The sequence below is a fragment of the Rhinatrema bivittatum genome, chromosome 3 (assembly GCF_901001135.1).
Source record: "Rhinatrema bivittatum chromosome 3, aRhiBiv1.1, whole genome shotgun sequence".
In the NCBI taxonomy this organism is placed as follows: Eukaryota; Metazoa; Chordata; class Amphibia; order Gymnophiona; family Rhinatrematidae; genus Rhinatrema; species Rhinatrema bivittatum.
This window is the reverse complement of record NC_042617.1, coordinates 144,863,029-144,877,234: the sequence shown is the minus strand read 5'-3', so window position 1 is coordinate 144,877,234 and position 14,206 is coordinate 144,863,029. Positions and strand designations below refer to the sequence as shown.

At 49.1% G+C, this 14,206-nt stretch overlaps 1 protein-coding gene across 1 annotated transcript in view; it reads right to left on the bottom strand.

Annotated features, from left to right (window-relative positions):
* SLC30A6 (solute carrier family 30 member 6) overlaps positions 1-14,206 on the bottom strand; it is a 94,880-nt gene that overhangs the window by 10,226 nt on the left and 70,448 nt on the right. Inside the window, exons 10-11 of the mRNA XM_029593780.1 lie at positions 13,018-13,137; positions 2,329-2,431 (exon numbers count right to left, since the gene is read on the bottom strand). Coding sequence (XP_029449640.1) covers positions 2,329-2,431; positions 13,018-13,137 — 223 coding nt within the window. The remainder of the gene's footprint in view (positions 1-2,328; positions 2,432-13,017; positions 13,138-14,206) is intronic.

The following is a 14,206-nucleotide window of genomic DNA, read 5'->3' as shown; positions in this document are numbered from 1 at the left end:
CCAGAGAGTACCTGGAATCTGATCCAGCTGGTAAGGTGTCTGGCCAGATTTACTAACTTTCCGCTTCCACCCCAGACACAGAGAGAGCAATTTCAAATCTGTGTGGGAAGGGCTAAAGTCTACATAAATTTGTGTTCAAAATTCCCACATTAAGTGCTCCAATAATGTGCACGAACCCACTCACACAAAGTTACGCTTGCTCTATCGAGGCATAATTTGTGCAGGTTAATTTACCAGCTTGCTTTTAAAATTAAAAGAAATATATACACATAGGGGCAGATTTTCAAAGGGGCACACGCGTAAGATACATGCGTAACCCCCGAAAAGCTGCCCCTTCCACCCCCTGCGCGCGCCCCGGACGCGCGTAAGTCCCGGGGCTTTCCTCGGGGGGGGTGTCACGGCCGGCGCGTCATCGGGGGGGCGTTCCGGGAGCGTGGACGCGGCCTCCGGACCAGCCCCTGGACTGGAACATGGTGCGCCGGCGTGCGCAAGATAGGCCTGCCTTGGGCAGGTGTAACTTTTGAAATAAAGGTAGGGGGGGAATTAGTTAGGGCCAGGGGGCAGGTTAGTTAAGGGAAGGAAAGGGAAGGTGGGGGGGCGCTGGAAAGAAAGTTCCCTCCGAGGCCGCTCCGATTTCGGAGCGGCCTCGGAGGGAACGGAGGCAGGCTGCGCGGCTCGGCGCACGCAGGCTGCCGATTTTACGCAGCCTTGCGCGCGCCAACCCCGGATTTTAAAAGATACGCGCGCATCTTTTAAAATCTGGCGTACTTTTGTTTGCGCCGGTTGCGCAAACAAAAGCACGCACGCATGTACTTTTTAAAAATCTGCCCCATAACTCCCAACTCCACTCGCGGAACGCCTCGTGCAAGGGGGTATATGTAAAAGTACACACAAAACTGGGTTACACACAATACTTTTACACACACTGAGCTCCGGGCTCTCTCAGAACAGCAATTTACACACATAAACCCATGCTGCAGGTTCAAAATGGGGAAAAAAGCCCTAGTGAATCAGGAGTAGACTCTTAGAGAAAAGCTAAAGCCAACAGTGGTAAAATCTACTCTCGTTTTCAAAGATTTTTCTACTGACGTTGAAATTGGTCAGAAAGGGAAAAAGTAAAACCTCCAACAAATAATGCAGGAAAAAAAATCACTGAACAATTAGAGAGATGATAATTAACACTGCTATATAAAGGAAACACTGACCATAATGATCATATCAGGATATAGTGTCCACATGGATCACTTCTGTTTTATCTTAGTGTCTCTGTAGTCATTTGTCAAATTCAATTTTAAAACAAATTCAGAAATCTCTGCACATTCTGTGATATAGAAAAGAGTGGAAGAGATATCTTTGGAAGAATGGATGCTTATAGTAAAGTTGAGCTTAGTGAGCCCTTGGGCCGCTGTTAAGTTTATACAGCAGGCACAAGATAGTAGGGGTGTGCATTCGTTTTCGCCGTACTGGCAATCCGCAACGTATATTGCACTATTCGTAGTATTCGTGGGGAAGCGAAACGTAACGCGATTCCCCACGAATACACGAATCTTCACCGTTGGACCCCCAGGGACTTTTGGCCAGCTTGGGGGGGCCTCCTGACCCCCACAAGACTTGCCAAAAGTCCAGCGGGGGTCCGGGAGCGACCTCCTGCATGCCGTCGTCCGATGCCAGTATTCAAAATGGCATCTGTGACATAGTGAGGGCAAAGGCGTTCGACATGATTCTGCTGAGTTCCTCTGTCTCATTTTAACTCCTACAACAGCTCAAAAAAAGAGAGTGGGGATTTTATTTTGTTTTTTTTATTTTATTCCCAAACTAGAGGATTCTATCTCATCCTAGATGTATCAGCCTCAAACAGGTATCCCATGAAGGAAAGGTTCAAGATGCATTTTCTGAGCTCCTCAGTAACCCTCCTAAACAACAGATCGGCTATGTTCTCTGGATTTGAAGGAAGGATGAGAGAGTGTATGCATATATAAATACATCCCACCTCTAATACTATATCCTACCATTTGGTCTGGCATCAGCCCTGTCATTATTCACAGAGTGTCTTACTGTAATCACAGCATTTTAATGCAAACTGAGGGTTCATGAATTTCTCTACATAGATGATCTGCTGATCAAGGGCATCTCGCAGCCATGGTAAAAAAAAAAAAAAAAAGTACATGGCTGTACACATGGATGGGAGAAGAATCATTAGAAAGAATCAGAATTGGTTCAATTCATGCGAGTTCAAACAAACCATTTACATAAATAGTAGTGGCACTGCATTTGAAAATTTTATCAAAAACACAGATACTGTATATTGACGTTATAGGATTTTCTCACCTGAAGTAACACCTTTCCACTATAGACACTCATAGGATACATGGTACCAAAGGTCATCACAGCAATAGCTATGGCTGAAGCTGTATCTACAGCAAAATAGTTACTGTTGAAAAAAAAAAGTTAAGTTTAAACAGAGCTCTTTTATGTTGAATTAAAATGATTGTGCACTTCCCTTCTCTATTTTTGATATTTGTTTCAGATATAGTAAGGGGCAGATTTTAAAAGCGCTATGCGCATAGGGGGGTTACGTGCACCGAGCCTATTTTGCATAGGCCCGGCGACATGCGCAACCTCGGGGCTTCAAAAAAAGGGGCAGGGCGTGGGTGGTCCGGGACAGGGCGGGGGCGTGGCCAGAGGCCTCTGTAGGGCCTCTAGGCCGGGGGATCGCGCCGCCTCACGCAACCTACGCCTGCCCAGAGACAGGCGCAACTTGTATAACAAAGGTATGGGGGAGGGTTTAGGTAGGGCTGGGGGGCGGGTTAGGTAGGGGAAGGTGGAGGGGCGGAAGGAAAGTTCGCTCCGAGGCTGCTCCGATTTCGGAGGGCCCTCAGAGGGAACAGGGAAAGCCATCGGGGCTCTCCTAGGGCTCAGCGCGCGCAAGGTGCACAATTGTGCACCCCCTTGCGTGCGCCAACCCCGGATTTTATAACATGCGCGCAGCTGCACGCGCATGTTATAAAATTGGGCGTAGATTTGTGTGCGCCAAGTTGTGCGCACAAATCTATGCCCGCGCGTTGGTACTAAAATCTGGCCCACAGAGTGCATTTTTTGCAAACTCACTACTATCACCACTGGCTTTGGGAATGAAAGATGGGTTACAAGATAAGTGCAGGTAACCAGTGATGGGCTAGGCAATTTAGTTTCTTTATTACTAGCACATTGAATTAAGACTTGTACTCTTGATTTGCATAAGTAAATTAAGACGATGACAAATCCCTGAATAAGATTAAACAATGATAAAACCATCTTATCCTATTCTTGGCAAAAAGCCCTATGAGTTGAGAAATAAAGATTCAAATATGCATACCTTAAAGAAGAAAAGAGAGAGAAAGGGTATATGATAAAGCAGGGCTTTCCAAACCTGTCCTGGAAACCCCACATCCAGTCGGGTTATCAGGATATCCATCATGAATATGCATGAGATAAATTTGTATACCGTGGAGATTTAGCAGATGCAAATTTCTCATGCATATTCATTGCGGATATCCTGAAAACCCAACTAGCTGTGGGGTCCCCTAGGACAGATTTGGGAAGCCCTGTGATAGAGGCATTCAAACATTTCAAGTATAAATAAACCAGAAGAAAATATTTCTCAGCAGCAAGTTTTAAAACAGAGATCCCCAAACTATGGCCCTGCCCAGCAAGATTTTCTGACCCGCTGTATGCTCCCATACAATCGCTCTTCAACAGTGAGACCCCACCCTGGGCTGGATGTAGACTCCTGCTCCTTCCTGCCCTCGGCTCTTCACCACACATCAATTCCTCCTCTCTCTAGCTCATTCCTTTAGTTTGTCACCATGAGCAGCTCTCCCCAGTACCAGATTCCAGCTGCTTATTTACGCAGGAAGAAAGCAGAAATCCATGCAGTGCAAGCAACTAGCTCAGCTGTCATATGTGGCTGCCAGGGCTTCTTCATTGCTGCTGCTGCTCCTAACACTCAGAGTGAGTCGCATGTGGTGCTCACAGCACACACCCTCTGTCTCACTCAGCCTGGGGAAAAGACAAAGGTTGGAAGGACTCAAGAAAAGAAGGTCTAGAAGGGGGAAGAGGAGCTGTGTGCACTGCATAACACAGAACCCATCTTTCTGTGTCTTTTGATTCCCACAGTGTGGGGCTCATGCTGTAGCCAGGAAAGAGAGGCATGCATGATTACACACGTTCTCTGAGAGGAGCTCTTACATATTTAAGAGCCATGCTGTCTCTTGAGGTGTTGAGAGCAGAGCCCAGACCGGAGATATTTTTGATGGGAAGGATGAATTGGAATGTGTAGATACGCTTCGGAAAGATGCAACAAAGATAGATACTCTCCTTTCTCACTGCCACAATTATGGAGCGCAGAGTTTCCATTAAAAAATGTGAAATCTTTAAGGAAGTTTACTCGCTTGAGGTCCAGAATGGGATGGAATGTGCCTGCCTTCTCTGGAAACACAAAATGAATGGAATATCTTTTTTTCTGGCACCAGAATGATGGCCTCCAACTGAAAGGCTTCCAGAAAGGCAGTCTTTGACATGAAAATTCTAAGGCATAACCATCTCTGATCACTGACAGCACCCACTGCCCGTAAAACTGAGTCAGATGGCCTCCTATAGGAGGAAGGGGGCAGCAAGTCCCTTGAATCTAACAGTAAACCGCACCTGTCCCCAGAGTACTCTTGTTGGAAAGAAAGGACTGAGGCTTATTACTACTGTGTCCCTTTGAGAGAAGTGTTTACCTTCTAAGGCCTACAATATCTCACTTCTCTAAATTTAGGCTTGCTGAATCTCCCTTTTTGGGATCCTCTAGGCCTATCCTCTGGCAACTTGTCATCTCCATAATGCTTTACCAGCTTCTCAAGGTCCCCCCATTAAAGAGTAACTTCCCCTTAAAGGGTACTTTACTCAACATTGTCTTCAAGGAAGTATCTGCCGACCCGTTAGGTAACCGCAGCAAATGCCTTGCAGTCACAGATTTTAGACTGCCTCTCCAAGAGTGTCAGAAGAATGTCCCATCGGAATTTGCTGCACCTATCACAAGCATGCCCAAGACATGAAACTACTGCAAACTGGAGGGTGATGATTCAGATGAACTGAACCAAATCCCGGTGAACAAACTCAAGACAAAAGGAATAGGATGATTCTAGAGAAATCCAGACCAGACCTCTTCTAGGGAGGCCTCCCTCATCCTGAGGCTTAGAATAATCTTTCCCCACAGGTTGCAGAATTAGAGCCTCGGTGCACTGCTGTAGTTAGGCTGTAGTGCCTAACTGTGCTTTCAAAATGGCCACTGCTACAGACTCTGCTGGCTCCCCTCCCCCAAAGGAACCCAAATCTAGCTTGGAGACTGCCAATAAAATGGGCCCCACATCTCCTTCAGCCGATCTGAAACCCAACGCAGTCGGACCCCCCCGTGGACCCCTCAGACCACACCATTCTTGCCTCTATGCAGTCCTGGCATTTGCCAGCTATGGCCACACTCTCATCCCCCCTCCCCCCCCCCCCATCCCATCACACAGTTCAGCACTTCTCATGCTATGCAGCAACTGCAATTATCAGCTACCCACCAGCAATTAAGTAACTGTCGCAGCACACCAGTGCTTACCCCACCAGGGATAGAAGGATTCAGCCAAGCTCGAATACTGCTTCAAAACCATAGACTGGCTAGGCATTCCTTTTTTTTTTTTTTTTTTAATATGGCTTTACAGAGATATTTAGAGAAGGGATACTTTTCTGAGAAGAGGGTATAGCTGGTCAGCCACAGGTCCCCAGGAACCTTTTCTCCCCATCAGAGACAAGTCTCAAACTCTCAGGACAAGGGAGAAGGAGGAGCCAGGCTCTTCTCTAATAAAGGAGGGAGAGGGAGCCAGCACCCCTGGCTTTCAGTTCCCTTCTTACAATCAGGACTAAGCTAGAAGAAGGGTCCTTGACTCTCTCTGCTTGTCCTTATTCTATTAGGCAGCACGCCCGAAGGCAAAACCTCCTGGGAGCAATTTGTCTCCTCAGACTTGTAAGCTGCAGGATTCAACACTTCTACCATCTGCTGAAGACAAATACTGAAGTGCTGCAGGCTTCACTGTACCCTGTAAGGGGTAAGGTCAGCGAATCAAAATCTTCTCTGTCTCCATCTGCTGGCAGGAGGGCTAAACCCATACATGTTGGGCTGGTCTGGTGAGATAAGGAATATTCTTTGAAATATGGGTGCAAAAATTATTGGAGAAATTACTTACCTCATAATTTCGTTTTCCTTAGTGTAGACAGATGGACTCAGGACCAATGGGTATAGTGTACTCCTGATAGCAGTTGGAGACAGATCAGATTTCAATCTGACGTCAGCCCCTAGTACATATACCCCTGCAGGAAGTGCAGCTCTTCAGTATTCTCCTCGAAAAGCATTGTGGATATATGTGTGACTAATTTGATTAACTTGAATAACTTGGTTAAACTTTATAACTTGATTAATTTGATCTGGTTGAATTGGCTATAGCTGGAGACCGCCAGTATATTCAACCGGAAAGCGTCGACACCCGGTAGGGTGAGTGTCCTAGGTGAATGAAAACATTGCTTATCCTTGATTCATTCGAAATTCCATGCGTAACGGCAGCCAAGGGTGGGATGCTGAGTCCATCTGTCTACACTAAGGAAAACAAAATTATCAGGTAAGTAATTTCTCCATTTCCTAGCATGTAGCAGATGGACGCAGGACCAATGAGATGTATAAAAGCTACTCCCGAACCAGGTGGGAGGCTGCCCGTGACCCACTTAGTACTGCCCTTGCAAATGCTGTGTCTTCCCGAGCCTGAACATCCAGGCGATAGAATCTGGAGAAGGTGTGGATGGAGGACCATGTCGCCGCCCTGCAAATCTCGGCGGGTGACAGCATTCTGGTTGCTGCCCAGGACACTGCCTGGGCTCTAGTAGAGTGGGCCTTGACCTGTAAAGGCGGTGGCTTGCCTGCTTCTACGTAGGCCGCCTTGATGACTTCCTTGATCCAGCGGGCTATGGTTGCCTGCGAGGCTGCTTCCCCTTGTCTCTTCCCGCTGTGAAGGACGAATAGGTGGTTTGTTTTTCGTACGGGTTACGACATTTCCAGGTATCTGGATAGGAGTCTGCCGATGTTGAGGTGGCGTAGACTAAGAGCCTCTTCCGAATTCTTCAACTCATCCGGCAATGGTAGCGAGATGGTTTGGTTGAGATGGAAGTGTGACACCACTTCGGGAAGGAACGAAGGGACCGTGCATAGCTGGATGGTTCCCGGGGTGAGCCTGAGGAACAGTTCACGGCAGGACAGTGCTTGTAGTTCCGAAATGCGGCGGGCTGAACAAACTGCCAGCAGGAATGCTATCTTTAAAGTTAACAGGCGGAGGGACAGACCTCGGAGAGGCCTGAAGGAGGCTCCTGTAAGAAAATCCAAGACCAGGTTGAGATTCCAAAAAAGGTACCTGCCACTTTAGTGGTGGGTGGATGTGTTTGACTCCTTTCAGGAAGCGTGAAACGTCCGGGTGAGAAGCTATGCTGTCGCCCTCGCTCTTGGAGCCGTAGCATGACAATGCGGCTACCTGTACCTTGATGGAGTTGAGGGACAGACCCTTCTGAAGCCCGTTCTGCAGGAATTCCAGGATCATGGGAACTTTAATTGAGCGTGGTATGATGTCATGGTCTTTGCACCAGGCTTCGAATATTCTCCAAATCCTTATGTACGTTAAAGATGTGGAGAACTTGCGTGCTCGGAATAGGGTGCCCACGACATTAGGGGGTCGATTTCCAGAGACACCTGTTGGCTTCTGGTTCCCCTCTGACGGTTGATGTAGGCCACTGTCGTGGCGTTGTCGGACATTACTCTGACCGCTTTGTCTCGGAGTCTGTGAGCGAATTGTAGGCAGCCCCTGAGTATCCGCTCTTTCTCAGGAGAGCCCTCTCAATGGCCAGGACGTAAGAGAGAATTGAGCTGGATTCTCGTGGTGGATTGGTCCTTGTTGAAGCAGGTCTCTATGAGGAGGCAGTGGCAGGGGGGTCCCTGCTAGTAGTCTTCTCATGTCTGCGTACCACAGTCTTCTTGGCCAGTCCGGGGCCACCAGAAGCACTAGTCCCCTGTGTAGCTGTATCTTGTGAATGATTGCGCCCAATAGGAGCCACGGCGGGAAGGTGTATAATAGGGTCCTTTGTGGCCAGGTCTGTTCCAGGGCATCGATCCCCTGGGACTGAGGTTCCTGCCTGCGGCTGAATTACCTGGGTACTTGGGCGTTGGACCGGTTTGCCAGAAGGCACATGTCTGATGTCCCCCACTGGTTCACTATCATTTGGAACGCTGCGGGCGACAGCTTCCATTCTCCTGGGTCTAGACTTTCTCTGCTGAGGTAGTCCGCCGTGATGTTGTCTTTCCCGGCGATGTGGACGGCTGAGATCTCCTGGAGGTTTAATTCTGCCCACGACATTAGGGGGTCGATTTCCAGAGACACCTGTTGGCTTCTGGTTCCCCTCTGACGGTTGATGTAGGCCACTGTCGTGGCGTTGTCGGACATTACTCTGACCGCTTTGTCTCGGAGTCTGTGAGCGAATTGTAGGCAGGCTAGTCTGACCTCCCACGCGTCTAGGCAGTTGATGTTCCATCCCGACTATTCTGCGTTCCACTGCCCTTGGGCGGTTAACTCCTCGCAGTGTGCTCCCCATCCTCGTAGGCTGGCGTCTGTGGTGAGCAGGGTCTAGGTTGGTGAAGATAGCCTTGTCCCCTGGTTCAGGTGGCTGCCCTGCAGCCACCACTGTAACTGGGTCCAGATCCTGCCTGGGAGTGATAGACGAACAGTGTAGTTCTGAGACAGTGGATTCCATCGCGATAGAAGTGAGCGCTGTAGGGGTCTCATGTGAGCTCACGCCCATGGCACTACTTCCAGTGTGGATGCCATCAGACCAAGGACTTGTAGGTTATCCCATGCTATGGGGCGAGGTTTGCTCAGCAGGATTTGTAACCGGCACCTCAGGTTTGATCTCCTTGTGGGAGTCAGGCTGACCTTGTCTTCTTTGGTGTCGAATCGGACTCCTAGGTATTCTAGCGACTGTGTGGGCTGCAAACAACTTTTGTTTGTGTTGACCACCCAACCGAGGCTCTCCAGTAGAGTTTTGACTCTGTTGGTTGCTTAGTGGCTTTCCTCTGGGGATTTCGCTCTGATCAGCCAATCGTCTAGGTAAGGGTGAACGAGGATTCCTTCCTTCCTCAGTGTTGCCGCTGCCACCACCACTATGATCTTGGTGAATGTCCGGAGTGCTGTGGCTAACCTGAAGAGTAGTGCCCGGAACTGGTAGTGACAGTCCAGGATTTTGAATCGTAGGAAGCGCTGATGTTCCTGATGAATTGGGATGTGAAGGTAGGCCTCTGAAAGATCCAGGGATGTGAGTAACTCTCCCGGTTGTATCACCCTTATTACGGAGCATAGGGTTTCCATGCAGAAGCAGGGAATTCTCAGGTGGCGGTTGACCAACTTGAGGTCCAGGATGGGCCTGAACAAACCCTCTATCTTGGGGACGATAAAATAAATGGAATAATGCCCAGTATTTATTTCTTGTGGAGGCACTGGGGTTATGGCCCCGAGGGCCAGTAGTCTGGTCAGTGTAGCTTCCACTGCCACCCTCTTGGAGAGGTCGTGGCAGAGGGATTCCATGAACTTGTCCAGAGGGGTTCGTAGGAAATCCAGGTAGTACCCCTCTCGAATGATGGCTAGGACCCACTTGTCAGAAGTTATCTCGACCCATCTGTGGTAGAATAGGGCTAGTCTGCCCCATATGGCTTCTTCCCTTGGACGGGTCGGCTGAATCTCATTGTGGGGTGCGGCTGGGGCCTGGACCCGAGCTGGTTCCCCTCTTGTTGTGCTTGTTCCGAAAGGACTGGTTCCTGCCCGTAGGGCGGGGCACTTGATAGTTGCTTCTGTATGGGTTCAAGCGCTGTGAACCTCTGCCCCTGGAGGCCCGGGGGAAGGGTCGCTGATTTCTCTTATTCCTGTCCTCCGGTAGGCGCGGCAATGGGAACTCGCCCCATTTGTTGGTCAGTTTCTCTAGTTCGCTGTCGAACAGAAGGGATCCTTTGAAGGGCATCCTTGTGAGACACGATTTAGAAGATGCGTCGGCCGACCAGCTTCGGAGCCAGAGTTGTCTCCTGGCAGCCACAGCTGATGACACTCCTCTGGCCGCTGTGTGCACCAGATCGGAAGCAGCGTCCTCAAGGAATGATACTGCTGGTTCCATGGCCTCCCCAGTGGTGTTGCTCCTGGTCTGAGATAGGCAGGCATGTGTCACCACGGTGCAGCAGGCCGCTATTTGTAGGGATATAGCGGCCTGCTGTTTAAGGATGGATTCCAGACGCTGGTCATGAGCATCTTTGAGCGCTGCTCCTCCCTCCACTGGGATAGTAGTGCGCTTCGAGACCGCGCAGACATGGCATCCACTTTAGGGCATGTCAGAAGGTCTTTGGCCGCCGGGTCCAGAGGGTACATGGCTGCCATGGCTCGTCCCCCTTTGAATGTGGACTCTGGAGCACTCCATTCCAGGTCAATTAGCTGCTGGACGGCTTGTAAGAGAGGGAAATGGCAAGAGGTCTGGCAGAGTCCCTCTAGTAGGGGATTCGTATTAGGCTAACCCGAAGCACTTGCGCCTGGGATAGCAAGCTCCTTCAGGCTGTGGGTGACCAGGTCTGGGAGCTCGTCCTTGGTGAAGAATTGTCTCATGGTTCGGTGAGGCTCTGTCCCTGGGGGGAGTTCCCCCTCTTCTAGGGGCTCTGCTTCCTCTTCAGAGTTGTCCATGTCCCCATAGGTGGGGCTTCTGGGCGGTGGAATCATTTGTCTAGGCCTAGAGAGGCCTGAGGGATAAAGGTCTTCTGGTGGAGGCTGTGGCTATTTAGCCGGAGGCTCCGTCTGCATGTGGATGAAGGTGTGTAGCCCTTTGAAGAATTCCACCCATGAGATAGATGCTGGGTCCGAGCTAAGGGGCGTTGAGTCCCTGGGGGTCCCCGTCTGAGGGGGTGTCCCGGTGGAATTTGCTAGGTCCGGGGTACTCACTGAGGAGCTAGTACTTGGCCCTGGGTGGGACTGGATCTCCCAGGGCCTCCTCGCACTGAGCGCACAGGGCGTTGGCCTCTTCGCTTTGTGCGGCTCGGATATGGCATGCTGGGCAGAGGCCTTGAGCTCCATTTCCGGTGGTGCCATGGCTATAGGTGCGCAAACCCTTATGCGCTCCAGTGCGTCTAAGATACGTGTGCAGGTTGTGCACCCAAGCCGCAGGTATGCGCTCAGCCTGATAGGAGCGCGATGTGCGTATATCTTATGCACGCGGCCCTTGTGCGTGTAACTTTATGCGCACATGTATTTTGTGCGCCTAGCTGGTCTTGTGCGCCCGGATTGAGACGGCGGACAGAGCGGCGAATAGGGCCAATATGGCGACGGCGACCACGCAGGCAATATGGCGACTACCTCGGAGGGACTCCAGGTGGGAAGATTCTTGGAACTAACCGGGGCCTGGCCGGCGACCTGTGCGACTCCTTGAACCTCGGAGACCGGAGTCTATGCTGAAGATTTCTACCTTACCTTGCCTTCAGCGCTTCCCGGTTTCGTTCCAGGCGGTCTCTGGCTGCGGGGGGAGAGGGCAAATACCTTCACCGCCGCGCTCGAGGGTGCACCCGCTGCCTCTCAGCCGCGCCCGAGATCGGGGCTAGGTCCTCGCCGCGATTCGGCCGCCGGACCGAGGCTCACCTCCGAGGGACCACGGAAATCACCTCGGGAATTCTCAACTGGGGGAGGGACCCGAGGGTATCACCGCAGGAGAGCGGGGCTCGTCTTCCGAGGTTGGTTTTCTTCCGAATTTGGGTTTTCTCCGTTGATTTTGTTCTAACGCTGTGAGAGCGTGCAGATAGTTCCTAACTCTTATGGAGACGGAAAATACTGAAGAGCTGCACTTCCTGCAGGGGTATATGTACTAGGGGCTGACGTTAGATTGAAATCTGATCCGTCTCCAACTGCTATCAGGAATACACTATACCCATTGGTCCTGAGTCCATCTGCTACACGCTAGGAAAGTTAAAATTCTAGTTGAAAGAATGTTATTGTCATTATTACACTGAATAATCATAGGCCCCTAAAACTGGCAAAGCATTTGATCAGCAATATCTGTTTGGTGTTCTAGAAAAAAATAGAATTTAAGATGACTTGCTGGAGCTGGGTGGCAGTGCCATTTAAGGGCCAAGCACTTTCTTAATAAATAGAGCTGCTGAATTTGAGCTAAGAAGGGGGTACATGTCAGGGGTGACCACTACCACTGCCACCATTTGCATGGATGAGAAAACCCTTGATGTCCACAATTAACACTTGCACACATGCGCCTGAACAGTAACATTATATAAAACAGTAGCATCATTTGACTACTGATACTTCAAAGGACTGCTATTTAGGCCAGGGGTGCTCAAACCAGTCCTTAGGCCCCCCTTACCCCAGGCCAGTAGGGTTTTTCAGGATATCCCTAATGAATAAGCATGAGAAATATTTGCATTCAAAGGAGGTACTGTATGCAAATAAATCCTGAAACCTGACAGGATTGGAGGGGGGGGGGGGGGAGGGTCCCGAGGACTGGTTTGAGCTCCCCGATCTAGACTCTCTTTTACATTTTATATATGTTAGGAAGTATAGCTCAAATAAAGAAGCAGTTTGGCTTTTCACTGTTCTGGCCCTTGTCCCTTTATCTGAATGATCAATTCCCCCCCCCCCCCCCCCCCCCCAAAAAAAATAAAATAAAGGGAATGTTATCAACAGTAGCCTACCTTCTATCTACAACTTTTAGTGAATTTCAGAAGCACAATTGTGAACCATAACAAGTTACATAGTATTTTAGTAAACTTTAAATGTAGGATTCATGGAATACAGATCTCAAACTGCAGTTAAGATATTACAATCACTAGACATCTTCCCCTGGAAAAATGTATTTTAGGACTCAGGTTAAACATAAAAAGATTGTACTTACTTAATTTCAATTAGCATATAGGTGATACAGAGAGCAAAAGCCCCTGCAAGGTCAATTAAGACAAAAGGATTCATCCTTGGAAGGAAGATGCTGCTTAGTCCTGGAATAATTCCACACAAGCTACAGGAAAATTAAAAAATGTTCATCAGTTAAAGGGACACAGTAAACAAATTTAGTATTTTGCAATTTATTTTTATTTTCAGAGCTGTTTACCTAAAGTCATAACAGAGCAACTAGTGAATCATATATGAAAAAAATTGTTTCTCAAAGTATCCCTGTAGTGATACAGTAAAGTTTCTCACCTGTAACAGGTCAAACTAGCCACACAAATAAGTGGCATCATCTGACAGCGCCAAAATGGAAAAGCTCTCTCAGAGCTTAGAGAGACTAAGGTCATTCTGAGCAGGTGCAGATCTTCCTGCACAGCTACCACCACCATCCAAGTCTTTTTAACAAACTGGCCTTCAACTCTAAAGGTGAAGAGGGTGGGATTGTGTGGCTGATTTGTCCTGCTGTTGCCTACACAGAAAGCAGATCTGCTTACCTGTAACAGGTGTTCTCTGAGGACAGCAGGATATCAGTCCTCACACATGGGTGACATCATCTCTTGGAGCCTGGCATGGAAGATATATGTCAAAATTCCTATAACTTTGACTGAGCCTCTCTGAGCATGCCATTATACCACACATCCACATGGGGTCCCCTCAGTCTTAACCTAGAATTCATAATAAAATAACAATAAAACTCTCAAATTGGAAACCCAACTCCACAGGGAGGCGAGTGGGTTTCGTGAGGACTGACCTGTCTTCAGAGAATACTTGTTACAGTTAAGCAACTCTACTTTCTCCAAGAACAAGCAGGGTGGCAGTCCTCACACATGGGTTAATCCCTAGCAACAGGCTGCCCCCAGAACAGGTGCCAACGGGCACATCATCATCAACATTTTGTTGGTAACAGGAGGGGGCAGACTAAACAGAAAGAACCAGCCCTAGATGGGAACAGAGTTGGGTTCTAAATTTCAAACAGGTTCTGAAGGACAGATTGGCCAAACATTGGCCATCCCTATCCAAACAATAATGTGATGTGAATGAGTGGATGGATGAAACTCCACGTTGTAGCTCTGCAGATCTGCTCCATGGGGACTGCTCGCAATTGGGCCACTGATGTTGCCATGGCTTGAATAGAGTGA